Consider the following 19,972-nt stretch of genomic DNA (forward strand, 5'->3'; position numbering starts at 1 on the left):
CCAATCCCCCTTCCCCCAGCATCAGCAGGGGTCCTGGGCTACGTGTCGCCGCCTGCCAACCCCCCAGCACCCGTGAGGGTCCCGAGCCATCCTCTCTACACTAGTGGAGGTCCCAAGTTGCCACTCCAAGCACCCACGGCACCCCCGGGCCATCCCCACCCCCAAGATTTAGTCGGGGTATATAGTACGTCATGGACAGGTCACAGGTGTGAATTTTTGCTTACTGCCCATGACCTGTCCATGACTTTTACTAAAAATATCTTTGACACATGCACCATTACTTTGTAGAAAAACAAAAACGAAAAGAGCGACTGCAACAACTACATGGGTACATGCACTGCTACAGACTAGGTACCAAAAGGCTAGGCAGCAGTTCTGCAGAAAAGGACCCATGGGTTACAGTGGACAAGAAGCTGGATATGAGTCGACAGTGTCCCGATATTTGCTTGTTTGTCCTGCGTCCTGACCGATGTTTGGTTGGGACACTGGACAAACAAAACATTTTGCCCTCCGCTCCGGCACACAGGCGGAGCCCAGAGGGGTTCTCACTCCCCCCACCCCGACTCCACACCCTTCCTCCGTCCCAGCCCCGCCACCTCACTGCCCCATTGGATCCCAAGCCAGACCTGGGGAGGAGACGCCCCTGTGCAGCAGTCTGGACACACAGGCCATGGCTGGCTGGGGCCGGGAGCCAAGAAGGCTAACAGCATTTGGGGCTGTATAAGTACTGGCACTGCCAGCAGATCGAGGGATGTGATTATTCCCCTCTATTCGACCATTGGTGGGGCCTCATCTGGAGTACTGTGTCCAGTTTTGGGCCCCACACTACAAGGAGGATGTGGAAAAATTGGGAAGAGTCCAGCAGAGGGCAACAAAAATGATTAGGGGGCTGGAGCACATGACTTACGAGGAGAGGCTGAAGGAACTGCGATTGTTTAGTCTGCAGAAGAGAAGAATAAGGGGGGATTTGATAGTTGCTTTCAACTACCTGTAGGGTGGTTCCAAAGAGGATGGAGCTAGACTGTTCTCAGTGGTACCAGATGACAGAACAAGGAGAAATGGTCTCAAGTTGCAGTAGGGGAGGTTTAGGTTGGATATTAGGAAAAAAACTTTTTCACTGGAAGGGTTGTGAAGCACTGGAATGGGTTACCTAGGGATGTGGTGGAATCTGCTTCCTTAGAGGTTTTTAAGGTCATGCTTGACAAAGCCCTGGCTGGGATGATTTAGTTGGGGATTGGTCCTGCTTTGAGCAGGGGGTTGGACTAGATGACCTCCTGAGGTCCCTTCCAACCCTGATATTCTATGATTCTATGATCTTGCTACTAAGTGTAGCAGGAAAAACTTTAGCAAAAGTCATATTAGTGAGTCTACGACAACTGGTGAATCATGTCTACCCTGAATCACAGTGCAGATTCAGGGCTGGCAGATCAACTGTAGACATGACATTTTCTCTGCATCAACTCCAAGTGCACAGAGCAAAACCAACCATTGTAGATCACCTTTGTGGGCATAACCAAAGCATTCGACACAGTCAGCAGAGCAGGTCTATTTGCAATACTAGAAAAGACAGGATGCCCACCGACCCTGTTAACTCTTAAACTTTCATTCCACAACAACATGGGAGAAACTGTCCAATTTGATGGGTCCACGTTGTATAGGGTGACTAGATCACAGGGATAAAATATCGGGATGCAGGGTGGGGGGCTGAGCAAAAAAAAGGAAAAAACGGCAGTGGAGCAAAAAAAAACAAACAGCACCTAGGCCTCATGTGCTGCCCTCCCTGCGGAGCCTCCTGCCCCCCAGCCCACCCCTGGCACATGTGGCATATCCTGCCACTGGCAGGTAGCCCCACACTTCTCCTGCTTGGCTGCGCTCATAGAATATCAAGGTTGGAAGGGACCTCAGGAGGTCATCTAGTCCAACCCCCTGCTCAAGGCAGGACCAATCCCCAGACAGATTTTTACCCCAGTTCCCTAAATGGCCCCCTCAAGGATTGAACTCACAACCCTGGGTTTAGCAGGCCAATGCTCAAACCACTAAGCTATCCCTCCCTGTGCTGGAGCGCAGCTGAGCGGGAGAGGCGTGGGGCTCCCTGGCAGCGACAGGGAAGTTTATCAGTTCAGGGGACCCCGACCGGTTCCTCGCCCCTGTCCGCTGGCCTCCCCTCCTGGGACAAGTCTCACCCCCGCAGCCTCTCTCTGCCGCATGTCTCTGGTGGCCCACGCCCCCGGGCTTGCTGCCCACCCGGGCCCTGCCCACTCCACGCTGCCCCCAGACCCATCACACTGCCCTGCAGACTGCAGGGCTGGTGCAGCCTCCGCACTGCGCTCCCGGCCCCAGCCAGCCATGGCCTGTGTGTCCAGACTGCTGCACAGGGGCGTCTCCTCCCCAGGTCTGGCTTGGGATCCAATGGGGCAGTGAGGTGGCGGGGCTGGGACGGAGGAAGGGTGTGGAGTCGGGGTGGGGGGAGTGAGAACCCCTCTGGGCTCCGCCTGTGTGCCGGAGCGGAGGGCAAAATGTTTTGTTTGTCCAGTGTCCCAACCAAACATCGGTCAGGACGCAGGACAAACAAGCAAATATCGGGACAGTCACGATAAAATCAGGACATCTGGTCACCCTAACATCAGACAGATCTGAGATGAAAAGAAGAGTGAAGCAAGAACGCGTTCTTGCCCCTACACTCTTCGTAATCTTCTTCTCGGTACTCTTGAACTGTGTGTTTAAGGACATGAAAGCTGAAGTGTATCTCTACACAAGATCAGATGGGAAACTCTTCAACCTGTCCCAACTTAAGTCAAAGACCAAAGTAAAAAAGGTGCTAATCAGGGAACTTCTATTCACTGATGATATTGCCCTCATAGCCCACAATGAACATCTACAACAAGAACTCATGGACTGCTTTTCGAGTGGCTGTCAGGCATTTGTTCTCACCAACAGCATAAAGAAAATGGTTGATTTGGATAGGGGGCTCCACAAGATCCTTCAATTACCTTAAATGCAAACCAGCTAGAAGTAGTCCAAAAGTTCAGCTATTTAGTTCTACAGTGACCACCAACGTCTCACTGGATGAAGAATTAAATGTTCATGCTGGAAAGGCTGCCACCACCTTTAGCAGACTAACTAAAAGAGCATGGAACAACTCAAAGCTTACTATCAACACCAAAATGCTAGTGTACCAAGCTTGTGTCCTCAGCACTCTCACGTATGGTGAGGAAACACGGCAATTTATACTCATCAGGAGAAAAGGTTAAACAGTTTCCACTTACATTATTTACGCTGCATCCTCCACACCAAATGGCAAGATAAAGTCAATACTGCAAAGGTTCTTCAAAGGGAAAATTTACCAAGTGTGACAGCCTTGCTCAAGCAAAGACGACTGCATTCGCTGGGCCATCTGAGTAAGTTGGAAGATGGATGCATACCCAAGGACATGTTATATGGGGAACAAGAACAACAGCATGTTCCAAGCTTTGCTATAAGGACACATGCAAGCGAGATATGAAGGAATTTGGAATAGATCCGGACCAATGGGAAATCTTGGCAAGTGATCGTAACAAGTGGCACCATCGTCTGCATCAGGGTATCAAGTCCATGACAGAAGCTGGCTCCTACACCTTGAAGAGAAAAGAGCGTAGGAAGCAAGCAGCCCCTAACCAAGATACATACATTTGCAATAACTGCCAAAGATCATGCAAATCTCCAATTGGACTATTCAGTCACATGAGACATTGAAAACCATCTACATCATAGGCTGCAACTCCCACCATCTCTTGCATATGAAAGAATGCCAACAAACCCTAGACTAAAACTAAAACTAAAAAATTAAAGACTGAATCATAATGCACTATGCAACCTTAATTCTGGCATTTCCTAACTTTTGAATATTTGACTCTGCAACCTGAATAATATTCTTTTAACTATTTGTGTGCGTGTGCATGTGTGTGTAATATATACACAATCTGTAGAAACAATACATTTTTGTTCACTTGATTCAAGAAGTGAGTGAAGCCCAAGATTAAACAAATACATGTATCTTGGTAATACACAGAATATCCCCCATCATCTGCTTCCTGATCAATCTAACCAAGATGCCCTTGATTAAAAGTTGTAAAAAATAAATAGTCCAATTACATGTTCCCAAATATACCATCAGCCATGTTGTTAATCTCAGTTGAGAAGCCAGTCGAGACCCTTTCACCTCTGCAAGATCAGGTAAGTCTCAATGGCAAGGTGACATGCAGAAAAGCTGACCCTACCATGCCCTATTCTTTAACTAGTCTGTGCACATTGGACTTCAGTTTTTTAATTTTGGCACTTTCTGTAAATACTAAACAGTTAATTTTTAAATATTTTTGAAGTGATTAAGTTACATTCTGAAAACTTTTCAAATTAACTTGATTCTATAAGCACCCGGACAACTTTTTAAAAAGGCTTTCTACATTTTCAGCATTTGGAAGTAATTAATTTCTAGTCCAAAAAAATGAATATCTGTCCCTAAGAGAAAGAGCTGGATTACTGCCCAGCCCACTTCAGAACTGGATTATACTGACTCTTAGTCATTTAAATAGTCAAGTTTAACAAGATATAGTTTAAATGATAATAGGAGGTCTCTAAAAAGGCCATTGCTGTGGGAACATGGGATTACAACTACCAAATAGTGACTAGGAAGACAACAGCAGAAGAGAGAAAATTCACGCAAGTGCCATGCAAAATAGAGTGGAGGGAATGAATGTATGGGAAAGACATCTGCTTACTATGATTTCCCTACCTCCCTGTGGAGTTGCTGGCATCCTCTCCACTCCACTTACATGTTGATGGAGGCAATATAAGGCAAAAAGAGATTGGAGGTAGCCAGCAGAAAGGAAGAGGCACAGAATGTGGTATTCTATGGAGCATGTTGACCTCAAAAAGGCAAAAAACCTGCTGGTAAAACATACATAAATAACTTTAAGGCCCACATGAATCCTAACAGAGAAACCAAAAAGTGTTAGATGGAAATGGTGCAATCATTGGCTGCACCAGCAACTTCGCAAGACATGTAACTAATGCTAGAGTGAGGAAAAAGGGATAAGGAGCCAGGAATCTTGAATGTGATCTGACCAAGGTCGACAGGTTTGTCCTCTGATAATCCTATGAGTCCATGGTTTCTGTTCCTTTCACTAGCTAGCTGCCCAGATCTGTATCTCAAAAAAGGATGTAGCAGAAGAGAACCTGGCTGGGAGCTAAACATCATTTGACGTACATTGTCTCATTCTTTATGTTTTTTTTCATGTGAAGGAAGCACGTTAATTGAAGTAGTACAAGATTGCTTAATTACATATTAGCTGAAAAGCCAACTAAATCAGAATGACCTGAGTGTTCTGGATCTAATAACTGGAAACACACTAGAAATGAAGTTGGAGTATAACATATTTTCAGGTTTTAAATGCTGATAAGTGGCTGCTGATCAGACAACTGCACAAAAATACTGGAATTCAGAAAAGAAGACCTTGCAAAATGTGAAACATGCTACTTGATGGCACTTAATGCATGGGAAATTCACAGTAGGGAAAGAGTAGGTATTTAATATGGAAGAAGGGTGGGTACAATAAAAATTTATTCCAGGAGAAAACAATTGAACCAGATATGGAGAAAATGAAGAGCGAAATTCATCCTTTGTGTAAATCTGTTGACTTCAGTGAAATTACAGCAGGGAGGTATTTGAACTCTAGCCTTTAAATCCCCTAAACACTACAGATTTGACCTCCCAGTTGCCACTGTAATTCTCCTGGGTGCATTCTGTGTGTGTCACTCTCTCATATATTAGAATGAGAAAAACTATTGAGACAAACAGTTGAGGTTTGAACTTAAGCCAAAGAGAGTTGCAGTTCCACCTACAGCTCAAAGTAAAGTCTAGTGAGGGGAATTTGAAGATCAGGCTAATCCATAATAGCTGCAGAATCCTTTTGTCTGAATAGTACACTGAAACCGATCTAGTCAGCAGGTCTGTTGGCTCAGTAACTGCCAGGGCTCCAAACTTCTGAGACACAATCATTAAACTGTGGGTGGTGGTGGAAGAAAAAGGTCTTGTTATTACTTTTTAAGTGCTAACAAGGTGCTGGGCACTGAACCAGAAGCATGTTATTTAGATTGTATGTTCTTTGGGATTGGGATGGGGGAAGGGGTTACATCTTGCTATGTGTATGTACAATAGGGCTTCAGTTTCAGTTTAGACCTCTGGAGGCTACTTTAATACAAATAAACAATCTTGCCCTGAAGAGCTCACAATTTAACCTCTCTGAATCTACATAATTAGTTTTAGGGATAAGTTTGTGTTTATAGCAATAAGCAATGGATGTGTGTATTAGAAAGTTATTGGTATGCTCTGAAGCACAGGGGCCAAAGGCTTGACCACTTGAGAAGGGCACCAATTGCCTACTAATACATACCTGCAGTGGCTTACTGCTATAATCACAAATTTTATTTAAAAACAAACAAACAAACAGGTGAAAGGCTCTTTCCCTTTCTTTACAGAGTTTTGTGGCAACATATTCTTCCATTTTAAAAAGTAGTTCCTACAAAAAAGAACAAAGACACAAATAACAGGGGAAAGGTTGCAAACATCTCTACTATGTGAATATACTTATATATTCCATATTTCCCAATCTTTTCCATAATTAAGTTTGCTTTGCTCGTTGCTTTAGTGTGGACTTTTTCCACAAAAGTAGCTGCCTGGTTAGATATTACTAGGCCTCCTGGTACCAGTGGTTTTCTGGTTTCCGGTTTCCTGCACTCCACCCCCTCTTTTTGGTTTTCTTCATTGGAACCTTATGATCTGGAGCCTTTTCTTCATTTCACAGTTCACCTGCCATTTCTCACCTGTCTTGTCTGTTTTCCTCTCAATTTCCACTTTCACTGGATATAGTCTTACTCTTCTTTGCTTAGTTAACTGCTGGTGTTAAGAAATCTCAAGGATGCTTTCCCAATCTCATGTTACTTATTAATTTCAGCTCAAGTTTCTAAACCACATAAACTCCTAGCTTCTTATATAATTGTTGCTGCAAAGTAGGAAAAAAAGTTGTTTCCCTCATGTTCTCTGAGAAATGCTGTTATCTTGCTAATTACCTCTTCAGTCTGCTAGCGAAAATGTAAAGGCATAGTCCGTGTTCATAAGGTTTATCTTTTTTAAGCTGATTCATAAAGGCATTTTCAAATTTAGGCTGGGCCTTATAAGGCACCTATGCTAGATCATTTCCTGGAGAAGAAAGCTAAAAAGCAGAAAGGTGGGGGTGAGATACAATTTTTAAATGACAAGCATGTGGACTGAGTGGTCTTTTACTGATCCTAAAATGGCATATGTTCTTATTCTTATGTTTTTGCTCCAAAATTGATTTTATTTGGCATATTGAAGAATATTAACCGTCTATGTAGTGAAGTGTCCAACTCTCTCATTTCTCATTATGATTATCCACAGTTTAATAGCTAAAAAATTGGAAAACTTGCCCTCCATACCAGCATCAATGGTACTGTAAGTCATTTGTTTAAGTAATAAAACCTGGGATCCACAGACGGAGCCCTCCACTACCCTGCTGGTATGTTCTTTTCAGTTTGAAAAAATTCCATTTTACAGCTCCCATTTGTTTCCTGCCATTTAGCCAACTTTCCACTTATTACATGTTTCCACGCCTTAACATTGACTTCCAGTAAAGAACTCTGTAAACTGTTTTCTGAAAAATCAAAGCAGACGATGGCCACTACATATCCTTTGCTGCTTTGGCAGTAACCATCTCAAAGAATTCCAGTGAAATAGTGAAGCATGACCATCCCTTCCTGAATCCCATATTGGCTATTCTTACTCAAGCTGTGCTTTTCCTTTTTAAATAGCAGTTTACTGAACAACGTGGAATTGTGATACTGTCTGTTAAAACCTGTCCATCTGCTATACTTATTTTCCCAAAGCAGGTATACTATTGCATTTTTTCAAGCACCCTACAATGTGCTAGATGCTTTACAAAACAAGATACCCTCCCCACAAAATTGTACAACTTACATTCAACACAACACTGGCGAAGGTCAGAAACAAACAAGAATGTGGAGAGGAGAGGGCAAGAATGATGATAATTAGGTCACTTGGCATGTTTACACAACTTAATAGTTCTGTTGTTTTTATTGCCCTTCCTCCTCTCATTCTTTCCTCTTTTCATTATAAAATTACATTTATTCAAAAAACAACCCCCTCAAGTTTCAGAAAAGTTTTTCCCTATAGTTTCCACATTATGCATTGAAGATAGCCTTTGAATCAGTACTGCACTAATAATAATAATTTGCACATCTACAGCGCTCTCCATCCATAGATTTAACGGCATTTTACAAGGGAAGATGAGTATCAACTATTTTACACAGGAGGAAATGGAGAAGTAATTTCCCTATGGCCACGCAGCAAGTCAGTGGCAAAGCCAGAAATAGAAGCCAGCTCTTACGACTACTAGTGCCTCATGCGTTGGGCATAATGCCTCCCTGCTGGTGCACAAACCTATGTGTAATATAATGCCAATAGTTTCACTAAACCTACTCTAGTTACTTTTGCTTTTTAACATTTAATAATTTAAAAAGATGCCTATGCAAGGTTTCAGGCTGCCTAATTCCAGGATTAAGTTTATAATTCAAACAGGAATATAGGCAGCCACTAACCTACAAAAACTTCTTTCCCCCTACAGCATTGTGAGAAACATTGCCCTCAGCCCTCTCGAGGACTCTCTGATTGCCCATTTTGGGGATCAGGAACATTTTTCCTTCTGAGCCAGACTGACGTTTTTCGGCTTCCTTACAACATCCTGGAGGTCCAGTTTAAGGTTAATAAGGAGTAAAGACAGTTTATTAAACCTGTAAATTTAAGTGAGTTTGTAATTTCATTGCAACTTGTGCCTAGTGTCCAGTGCAGATGAGAGGCTCGGGAGGCATCTCCTGGAGGTGAACATGAGAGCTAGTAGATGACTGCTGGGCCCTATCAGCCTGAAGGAAGGAGAGAATTCAAGTCTTTGCAGAATTTATCCTTCATGTTTACCCTCACCCTCACTCCAGCCCCCACTCCTTTCAGATACAGAGGGAGAGGGAGACGATTAGAGGTGGACTGAATCCCAGGGCTGAAGAAGGCGAAACCTGAATATTGGTTATTTGACATGGAGGCCATTTAACACCATACTGGACCACAAACCCTCCTGATATTTTGGGGGGTTAGCTCTCCATTAACGATAAACATTTTGAATTCACTTCCACTTTTGAATCCATCCCAGTGCCAGTGTTTCATTTTCTTTTATGTTCTGAACAAATAGCTGTTGTGGGATGTCATAATCACACAGGGTGATGCAGTCCCTCAAGCAAATTGGGACAGTCCCATGGATGACTCTGGTAACTGGGACCAAAACTTTTAATTTTACTCTGTATTTTGCATATTTAGTGCAGAGGTGGGCAAACTACAGCCCGTGAGCCATAGTGCAGCCTGTGGGACCACCCTGCCCGGCTCCTGAGCTCCCGGACAGGGAAGCTAGCTCCCAGCCCCTCCCCTGTTGTCTACCCTCCCCCGCAGCCATGCTGCTGTGCAGGCAGCGCTCTGGGTGGCGGAGCAGCACGCTCCTGCGGAGTAGAATGGCAGTGTGTCTAGCTCTGGCCAGGTGGCTTGGCTACCTGACTTGCTGCTATGAGCGGCATGATAAGCGGGCCGAGGCTTGGGCCAGGAGGTTGGATAAGGGGCAGGGAGTCCCGGGGGGCAGTCAGTGGACAGGGAGAGGTTGGATGGGGCAGAAGTTTTGGGTGGGGGCAGTCAGGGGACAGGGAACGGGGGGGGGTTGGATAGGCATGGGGTCCCAGGGGGCCTGTCAGAGAGTGGGGGTGTGGATAGAGGTCGGGGCAGTCAGGGGACAGGAAGCAGGGGAGGTTGGATAGGTGTTGGGGTCCCGGGGGGCAGTTAGGGGTGGGGGGTCCCAGGAGGGGGCAGTTAGGGGACAAGAAGCAGGGGGAGTTGGATGAGTTGGGATTTCTGAAGGGGGCAGTTAGGGGGCGGGAAGTGGGAGGGAGTGGATAGCGGGTGGGGGTCAGGCTGCTTGGGGAGGCACAGCCTTCCCTACTCAGCCATCCATACAGTTTAACAACCCTCGGGCCAAAAAGTTTCCCGCTTCTGAATAGGGTTACCATATTTGAACATTCAAAAAAGAGGACACCCTACAGGAGGTGTCGGCCCTGCTCACAGACAACCCTCTCTCTTCCCACGCTCCACCACCACTCTGCTCCAGGTCCTGCCTCCCCCAGCTTGGCCCCAACACCACACCCCTCCTCATTCCCTGGCCCGCCGCTGCCTTGCTGCATCCTTCCTCAGTCCCCCACCCACTGCTTGCCTCCTTCCACCTCCTCACTCCCCTGCCAGAAACCTCCATGCCCGCCTCGAGAACCCCTGCCTGCTGCTGGCTTGCCACTTCTTGCCTCCTCACACTCGCCTGCCCACCCATCTCCAGGTGCTGCGCTCACCACAAGCACGAGATCTGTGGCTCCCACTGGCTGGAAAAAGTGCCAGTGGGAGCTGCCAGAGCCACGGAGCGGGGCTTGCAGGCACCGGCAGCATGCAGAGAGCCCTCTGCTCCCCCTGACCCGACCCTAAGAGCCAGAGGAACCTGCCGGGGGGGGGGCGAGGTGGGGAGTCCTGGCAGTGCTTACCTGGGGCAGCTCCCAGGAACCATTCAGCAGGTCCCTCTGGCTCCTAGGGTCGGGTCGGGTCGTGGCGGGGGGGGGGGGCGGAGCGGAGAGTTCTCTGCCCACTGCCAGTGCCTGCAAGCCACGTCCCTGCAGCTTTGATTGAGCAGGAGGGAGCCAGTGCAGCACACAGAGACCTTCTCCACCTTTGTGCCTAGGGGCAGCCCATACTGCAGGCTCCTGCCGGTAGGCAGGCACCAGGAGCTGCCCCAGGAAGTGCCGCCAGCCCCAGGACTTTGGACTTAGGGTTACCATACGTCCGTATTTTCCCAGGTGTTTTTAGATGTTTAAAAACAAACTTACCTGGTTTGAAAGATTTCACTTTGGGTCATGAACCCTTTCAAGCAAATATAGACAAAGTTTACAGAGACTATGTAAAGTTTTGCATTGAAATAATGCAAAATTTGTGGTTTGCATGATTTTAATACAAAACCAGGAAAAACCTGCTGGCTTTACCATAAATTGTGTATCTGAAACTGAAACTCAGAGGGGGAAAAAAATCCAGGAAGTGTGAAACTTATGAAAACTAAAACTAAAGAACGTGTTCCCATGAACCTAGGATAACTGCAAGTTTCATAAAGGTCTACTTTTAAAAAAAAATGGCATTTTTAAAAATAGATTTAAGAGGATAAATTTCTGAACTCACATATGCAATTCATTAAAAACACAAACCATCAATTTACAAATGTAAAATATAAGAAAAGGTAAAGAGAAATTATAGTTGTGAGTCCCACATATATACATAGAGAGAGAGAGAAACTTGGAAGGATTAGATTTTTATTGGTAAATGTCATGAGAGGTCAATTTCACCACACACACACACACACACACACACACACACACACACACACACACACACACACACACACACACACACACACACACTTCCATTGATGACGATAAAAAAAATTACAGATAGGCAAAGAAAGAAGAATGTTTCTTGAGAACTTAAGAGTTTGATTTAAAGTATTTACTTATTTATATTTTTACATATTATGTTGAATCTTAACATCTACTGTCATTAAATTGATATTTTCTTAGCCCCCCACTATTTAGCCTCTCCAAATTTCCCACAAGTGCAAAAATTTAAATAGATAAAAATAATGCTTAAATGCTTAAAACCCATAATTTTGCACAATTGTGAATATTTTTTAAAAAATCAATAGATAATAAATGCTTAAAATAAACATTGAAATTGTCCATCAATTATAAAAAAGTAACAATTGAATTTGGCCAATCCTACATATTACTGTTAGTGGGGAGGAGTGGAGGTGGATGGGCTAAAGCCCCACTAACTGTAATCATGCATTCAGATCTACTAGCATGGCTCATGCAGCTTTGTACACAACCACGTGCAGGGATACAAGTCTGCAGCTTCCAGTGCAGAATACCAGAATACCACGTTGGCATCTACAGTGAACTTCTGCAGAAGGGATGAGTGTACAAAATTTGGTCTTTAACACTGCCTTTCCAAACTAGAACTCACCTAAAAAATGCCTTGACCACTCACTTGTCCGAAAGACAAATGTTTGATCTGAGCTGCTTCCCACAAGCAAAAACTCTTCCAGATAAGTATATGAAAAATAAATAAATAAATTTGGAAGAAAACTGTACCCAGAACTGCAGAATTAGGTTCTATTAAAAACAAGAACTGCAATCTGGTGTATACAAAATAATGTGTCAATATCTGTACAGCTGCAAGGTGGTGACTGCATTTATTTTATCCAATGACAAGATAGGAATTAAACAGCAGCCACCCACATAATATCCCAAAGCACTATCTTTTGTACACCAGGAAAAATATGTACTATATAGTGTCTTTCAAAATGAAATTATGTGTGTTTTTAATCACTAAAGTTATCCAACTACTAATTAGGTACAAATATATTTAGTACCAAAGATCAGGGAGACAATCTGTTTTCACTTTTTTTTTTTTTTACTATTTGTATCATGGTAGAACCAAGAAACCCCAATCAGAGATCAGGATCTGTGGTGCTGGGCACACTACACACATCAAAAAAAGGCAATCCCTACTTTAAAGAAATTATTATTTTAGCATATGACAAAAGACAACCAAAAGAGAAAACAAACAAAGGTGGGTATGGAAGACCAGGTAACAGTGAAACAAATTTGGTCATTAAGTAGCAGTTTTAATACATCAGCTGCCTAGTCACTGTTGAGTGTTTTGTAGCATCATAAGAGCAGTGAATTTTAAGAAGAGATTTGAAAGACGACGAAGGTTTTTGAAGTCTTAACTATAAAGTCAATATATATATTATCCAAAATTATTAGTATAGAAAGGGAACAATTTTTTAAAAAACAAGTCTTTTTGCCAACTAAAATCACATTTGAAAGGGAACTAAACATGTTAGAAAGGTGTTTAATTTAATTTGTTTTACCATCTCCATGTACATAAATAGGTAATAGAAAGAGAACACCAAAGCCATGTTAACAGTGGAAGAATAATCCAAAATATTTACTACGTGTGTGGAACAGATAACCAATAAGCCTTAGGTTAATGCCATCTGAGCAGTTCAAAATATGTTGTTATGGCTGGTGTGAAAACTCAAAATCCATTAACCTAAGGAGTAATTATGCATCATTTTATTTGATATTTAGGCACTTTCTAAATTAGATGGTGCTAGACAGTCAGTCACTTTGGTAACCTATGGACATACAACATGCTTCCAACAAAGTGGTACCTGAGGGCTCACTAATATTTAATTTATATTCTTGTTTTCCACTAAAACCAATCCCACACAGTATCACCATGACCGTGTCTTGGTGTGTTTATTGTGTGGCACTGAAGACATTAAGTGAATATGGATATATAATTGATAATGGCTTATGAAATATGCAGTGTAGTTGTAGCCGTGTCAGTCCCAGGATATTAAAGAGACAAGGTGGGTGAGGTGATATCTTTGACTGGACCAACTTCTGCTGGCGAGAGAGAAACTTCTGACGCACACTGAACTCTTCTTCAGGCCTGGGAAAGGTCCTTCAAGCATCACAGCTAAGTGCAAGGTGGAACAGGTTGTTTAACATTAGTAGTTAGCACATATTCTAAGGGATAATTGTTGTAATAAACTATAAATCCAGGTCTGGAACAGCCTCTCAGTAGGAATTATGCTAGACACTAAAAAATTATAGACAGAACAGAAACACTGGATTTAGTTTATTACAACAATCTGTAACCCACTAACCTCCCTACTTTTTGTCCTATGACTGCACAGGTGCTAAAAGGCCACTCTACCTTGAATGGTCATTCAGGTTTTAATATGTACTAACAACTTATGCTAAACAATCTGTTCCACCTTGCATTTAGGTGTTGGTCCAATAAAAGATATTACCTCACCCACCTTGTATCTCTACTGGTTTATGAAATGACACAATCAGGATTATAAGGTAACCTTAGCATATGCAAAAATTGTAATTACTATAGAAAATGCAGAAAATAACTGGCACTTCGTAGACATTTAGCAAATGAATTAAAGTGCAATCATTACTGAAAATATCTGTAAAGAGAGAATCTGAATTACCTGTATGGCTGTGAGGATATTGGCTAAAGCCTGGCCATACGTGTCATGGAAGAGAACAGCAAGAGCACTCACTGGGATTTCCTTCATAACAGCTTCCAACATTCTCTTCATGCTACCGGGGGTCCCCACACCAATTGTGTCCCCCAGAGAGATCTCATAGCAGCCCATGCTATACAGCTGTTTAGACACCTGATTAGAAAACAGAAAAGCATTCTAAAATAATTAGATGTAACCAGAGCAAAAAATAATACTTAGAATATACAGTAAAAAACGATTGCCATCTAAGTAAAACACAATGTTCCTCTCCTCTTCATATCCTGCCCCCATGCATGGAATAATCTCCCAACCCAAATTCATCAAGTCACAACATTCTCCCTCATTCTCCCATTACACCCAAAAGAATCAAGATTTTTTTATGTTTATGGATTAACCTCCCTCAACCCTTCCCCAAAGTTACCCACTTCCTTGGGGACAGAGCTGCCCCTAAGGTACAGCAAATCAGGACGACCGCCCCGGGCCCTGTGTTTTGGGGCCCCCCGTACTTCATGAGGAGGTGAGTGGGGAGCTGAGGCGAGGGGGCAGGTGGGGAGGATGAGAAGCCCCCCGCACCAACCTCCTCCTCCCCCTGTGTGTCCTGCCCGCCGGCAGGCCCTGCCGATCAGCACTTCCCCCTCCCTCCCACCTCCTACCACTGATCAGCTGTTTGCTGAGCCTGGAGGTGCAGAGGGGGAGGGAAGAGGAGCAAAAGCACAGCGCACTCAGGGGAGGGGGTGGAATTGGGCCAAGAAGAGGCAGGGGCAGGGGCAGGGCGGGAGTGGGAAGAGGCAGGGTGGGGGGTGGCACCTTGGGGGAAGGGGTGGAGTGGGGGCAGGGTTTGAGAGGAGCCAGGGGGAGCATCCCCCCCCACACACACAGGTAGAAACTTGATGCCTATGTCCTGGGCCCCACACCCCCTTAGGGACAGCCACACCTGGGGATTCTCCAGCTGCTCTGTCTTCCCTGTGTATATTTTTAGTAAAGACTTGTCTTTAGGTTTTGGTAAACTAGAGGCCTGATTCTTCTTTCCTTGAAAATCAAAGGTCTAATGAAAACCAAAGGAATTTTAGTCCCTAGATTGGTTGATTTTTAGGAAACTGGGCACTAATAAAAAAATTTTAGTGTAAAAAGTTCAAAACTGTAACATAATTAGAAGTCTACAAGGTTCTTTTATGCCTAATGCTGAACGAGTTTATTCCTTACAGCATTCCCACCTGTGCATCAAACATACTGAAAAGGACACCCTGCAGAGACAGAATCCCAGTCCGCAAATCTACTATTACAGAACTAAAAATACACTGCTTTGCAAGGTAGTTTCATTTGTACTGCACGGTACTGTTAAAGCAATTCCAGGACATCATCAGCGGGATTGCTATATATATGTTGGAGGAGGTTGACAAAGTGCTTTGCCACCAGTCCCGGAAGTACTGGAGCAATGCTGTTATTTGCTTAATTCAAAGAACAGATGAAAAAGGACTCAAGTGGATTGAATTGTTCTGTTCAAAGCTTGTAAGGCAGATATGAGCACTATGACTATGGCAAATGTAGTAAAACCATTCTTGCTTTCAGATCCAAGATCCTCGTTCAAATCAAAATACATTTCTCATACACTTTAAAATAAAATAAAATAAAATAAAATAGGACATTCATTAGATTGTAAGCACCTGGGTGTAAGGAAGGCCCATGTCTTGCTGCACATCTATACATCAAACACACTGCAGGTGCCTGAATAGACCATAGCTGCAAGAAAGGTACTGTTACTCTGTGAGGATTTCTGCCCATAAACCTCAATCTTTTTTTTTTTCAACATGAGTTTATAATATTAGATTGCATCTTTTTTTCTAGATCCTCCTTTTCATTATCTGCTGAAGATATTGTCTGGAGGTGCAGTTTCAGGATGACAAAAAGAGCAGAGGCATCTCTATCCCTCGCTTCCCCTATAAGCTGCTGGAAATCACCTCCCGTCCATCAACTGCTGGTTCTTTGGGTCCCCCTTCCTCCTAAACAGAGAGCTGTAAAGGGTCAGGTAGAAGAAGGAAAAATTCTGCTCTGCTCCTGCTCCTTTCCTCATCAACTGAGTGCCCTCACACACCTTTCTAATTATCGAGGTGAGGTTCTGGAAGAGCCTCCCAATAGGAGTTGTGGGGGCAAAAAATAATTTGTTTTAAGAGAGCTGGGCAAATTTAGGAGTGGGATAATATGAGGAGGTTTCTTGTGATGATGGGGGCAGGACAGGGATCGGCAGCCCTGGCAGTCCCTTCTGGTTTATGTCTGATATTCCCAAAGCTCATGCTTCAAGGCTTCAGCTGGCCACCTGGAGGAATCAGGAAGGGATTTTTCCCCAAACTGTATTCTAGTTTTTATTTATATATTTGGGTCTCCTTTCTCTGAAGTATCAAAGATGGACACAGGTGGAGATGCGACACTGGACGGGGCTGGCCAGTGCTCTGAGGTGGCACGCAGCATTCTCTCTCCCTCACATGCTCAGCTGTTTGGTTCTTCCTCACAGGCTCAAGGTCTAACTGTATGTGTTGCTGGGAAGGAATTTTCCCCTATGTCAGATTGGCAGTGACTGGGTGTTTTTCACCTTCCTCTGCAGTGTCGGGTGCAGGTCACTTGCTGGGTTAATCAGGTAATCTCACTTAATTCTCTGCCATGCAGGATCTCAGGTACTGGTGCATCTCAGTCCCTCCTATTTTCTGCCTTTGGCACATGATAGGTTAGGCTCCTTTGGCCTGTAATATTTTGGTCTAATTTTGGTTGCTGAATGGTGTGTGTGGATGCTAGATGCTGTTCGTGGTCTGGGATATACAGGAGTCAGACTAGTTGATATGATGGTCCCTTCTGGACTTTAACGCTATTACCTTGCTATGATCAAAAGTTAAATTCTTAAATTAAGTTTTGAAAAAAAAAACACAATTTTTTCTTATAACTACAAGGAAACCTCATGGATTGGAAAGATGAGTAGGCAAGTACTCTCACACTGTCATACAACTATTGCATCCTAATATTCTAGGACAAGGCTGAAGAATTACGTTCTCCAAAATTCCAGGAGTTCGGGAATTACCAAGTCAGTATGTTAGCAGTGTGGGGCGTTTTATCTTCAAGAGGAGCAACTTCATTAACATTATCAAAGTAAAACCTTTTTCTATGCTACTCATACTATTTTACGAGGCTATCCCACTCCAAATAGTGACTTGATGCTAAAGGTGGACTGAAACATGAATTTATGGCCCAATCCTGTAAACACTTACTCACGTAAGTAGCCCTTACCCAGAAGGAGAGAGAAATCTCTTGTGAATTAAGGAAACAGACTATGACTAGGAGATGGTTAGAAATCTGGTAAGCTAGACATGCGTTTTGTCTATTTTACTATTTTAAAATCTGAAATGCTTTTATTCTGATGAATAATATTTTGCTGTTATTGCTCCTCTAGGGAACAGAATTGCAGGGTAAGGACATAAAGTCATATCTCCTGAGATAAATCATGTTGAACACAAAAGACTAATCCATGGCCCATTCTGAAAATGGGAGAATAGTGACACTCCATCCTGGGAAAAGTGATGTCCTGAGGGCTGAGGCCTGAGAGGGGATGTGCTCAAAGAGATCAGGAAGTATGAAATGAGCATTTAGCCCTGTAACTGTGACAGCTCTGACCCAGCAAATTACATAAGCAGATGTGCCTGTGTGCCACCCACCCAGGTTACTCACATGCTTCTATTGACATATGTGCTGAATCAGAGCCTAAATTAGTTACTTTAAGATGCTCCTTTATTTTGATCACTCACAATGTGCTCATTGGTGAATGGCTGTTGAAGAAGACATTGAATGAGATTAAGGTACAGTATCCAATACTTATACGAGTAAAGGTTTACGGGATTGGGCCATTAAAGAGCACTCCTACTGTAACACTGTAAGGGACTAGTTTTGTGCAAGTAAGGTAAGTAGTCCTTAAAATAAGCAACACGTTGAAAGAAGCCTGTTGGGGAAATGTCTGCAACAAGCAATTCATTACAGCACAGCTGAATCTGTCATCATCACTATATCTAAAGCTGTGCCACTTAACTTTCACTTCATATTAAAACCAGTTAATTCAGAAATACTGAATACCTTCCAATCTAGCAAATTTTCCAGAGAGCATAAGTGTGTGGCTGCTGTGGGAGCATTATCACAAGCACCAGCTGACTCAGAGAAGATTTGGAGCAAGCTTGCAAGCTCCCCACACTGAATACAAATGTTGACTGGCTGCAGAAGCAATTGGGCAAAAAAAAAAAAAAAAAAAAAGGGAGAATTCCCAAAAGCCAAGAGTGTGATGTGTCTTTCCCCACAATGACAATCTTTACAGCTGTTACCCCTGTTTTATTGTGCCTCTTGATTTCTCTTTCCCCTCTTATCTCCACAGTTCTCTCTCTCTCTGCCTCACAGGAGGTCTATCCAGCTGTTTCTTAGGCCATGTCTACACTACAAAATTATGCCAACCTAACTTATGTCAGGATACAGCCACCACAATTATTAAATTGCTTGTGTGTGTGCGCGCCTGCTTGGCTCCTGTCAGTGGTGCATGTCCTCACCAGGAGCATCTTTTATCAATTGTATTATCAGTGTGGAGCAAGGGATGGCTCCAGGGGCCAGCAAGTCAACGGTAAGCAACGCAGTGTCTACACTGACACTGTGTTGATCTAATTACATCGACCGTGACTCTACACGGTCTACTCGGGAAGGTGGTGCTACTACATCAGCATAGAGAGGTACTTAGCCAGCGGGAATCAAATTTCAGTGAAGACACTTCCACAGCTAAATCAAGGCAAGGCAGCTTATGTCGACCTAACTGTGTAGTGCAGACCAGGCCTTATTTTCCTGTTGGCTTTGCCCCTTGTCTCTTTATCTACTTGGGAAGGCAGCCTCTTTTAACCATGTTCATCTGTCTCCCCTTCCTTATGCACTTATGCCCCCCAATAGCTTTGTAGTAGGAAATATTTTGTGAGTGTGTCCCTGGTCCATTCTCTCAACTAGTGCAGTTACTGCAGATGCCAGCACTTGGGTGCTGTATGCCCAGAGGACCACGATTCAATGGCAAGTTTGACTGTAGGGGAGCAGCAAACTAGTGTCGGCACAGAGTGAATTTAACAGCAGCTGCTGCTTACAGGGGTCATGCTGGAAATAATCTCATGCAACACAGTCTATTCTCACATGCGTTTGAGTCTATTTTCCAAAGTATTTCCTTGCCTTTCTGTTTGAAGGAAATAACTCCTCATTTTTTCCTTTGTGATGGATTACCACCAAAGCACATTATTTTCTTTACATCTAAGTGGATAGTGCTCAGCAAAATTATTCACTCAAGTCTAGAGTTTGTTTGGTTTTTGTGTTCCTTTTACATTGACTTTGATTCATAATTGACTCTTCAAGGATTAAACAGAGAAAATAATTTGACCGTGTTTAAAACATATGAAAGACAGATGCATTCTTACTTCTACCACTTTAGCTGGTATGATGTTTCCTTCATACGGGCATCCCAATGCACAAGATACATACCTATATTCAAAAGGACAGATATAGATAAGTGTATACTATGTAAGCATATATATTATACACATCTACTTATTAAATGCAACAAAATATTAATGCAAGCATAAGGTTGCACAATTAGGCCAGGATATGCAAAATAAAGGTTGCAA

At 43.5% G+C, this 19,972-nt stretch overlaps 1 protein-coding gene across 5 annotated transcripts in view; it reads right to left on the reverse strand.

The window, feature by feature from the left end:
- Positions 1–19,972, reverse strand: part of HMGCLL1 (3-hydroxymethyl-3-methylglutaryl-CoA lyase like 1) — a 104,102-nt gene that overhangs the window by 22,883 nt on the left and 61,247 nt on the right. For all 5 annotated transcript variants that reach the window (XM_030555634.1, XM_030555635.1, XM_030555632.1 and 2 more), the window contains exons 6-7: positions 19,766–19,829; positions 14,262–14,450 (exon numbers count right to left, since the gene is read on the reverse strand). In XM_030555634.1, the coding sequence (XP_030411494.1) occupies positions 14,262–14,450; positions 19,766–19,829 (253 nt within the window). The remainder of the gene's footprint in view (positions 1–14,261; positions 14,451–19,765; positions 19,830–19,972) is intronic.

This window comes from Gopherus evgoodei, chromosome 3, assembly GCF_007399415.2.
Source record: "Gopherus evgoodei ecotype Sinaloan lineage chromosome 3, rGopEvg1_v1.p, whole genome shotgun sequence".
Lineage (NCBI taxonomy): Eukaryota > Metazoa > Chordata > Testudines > Testudinidae > Gopherus > Gopherus evgoodei.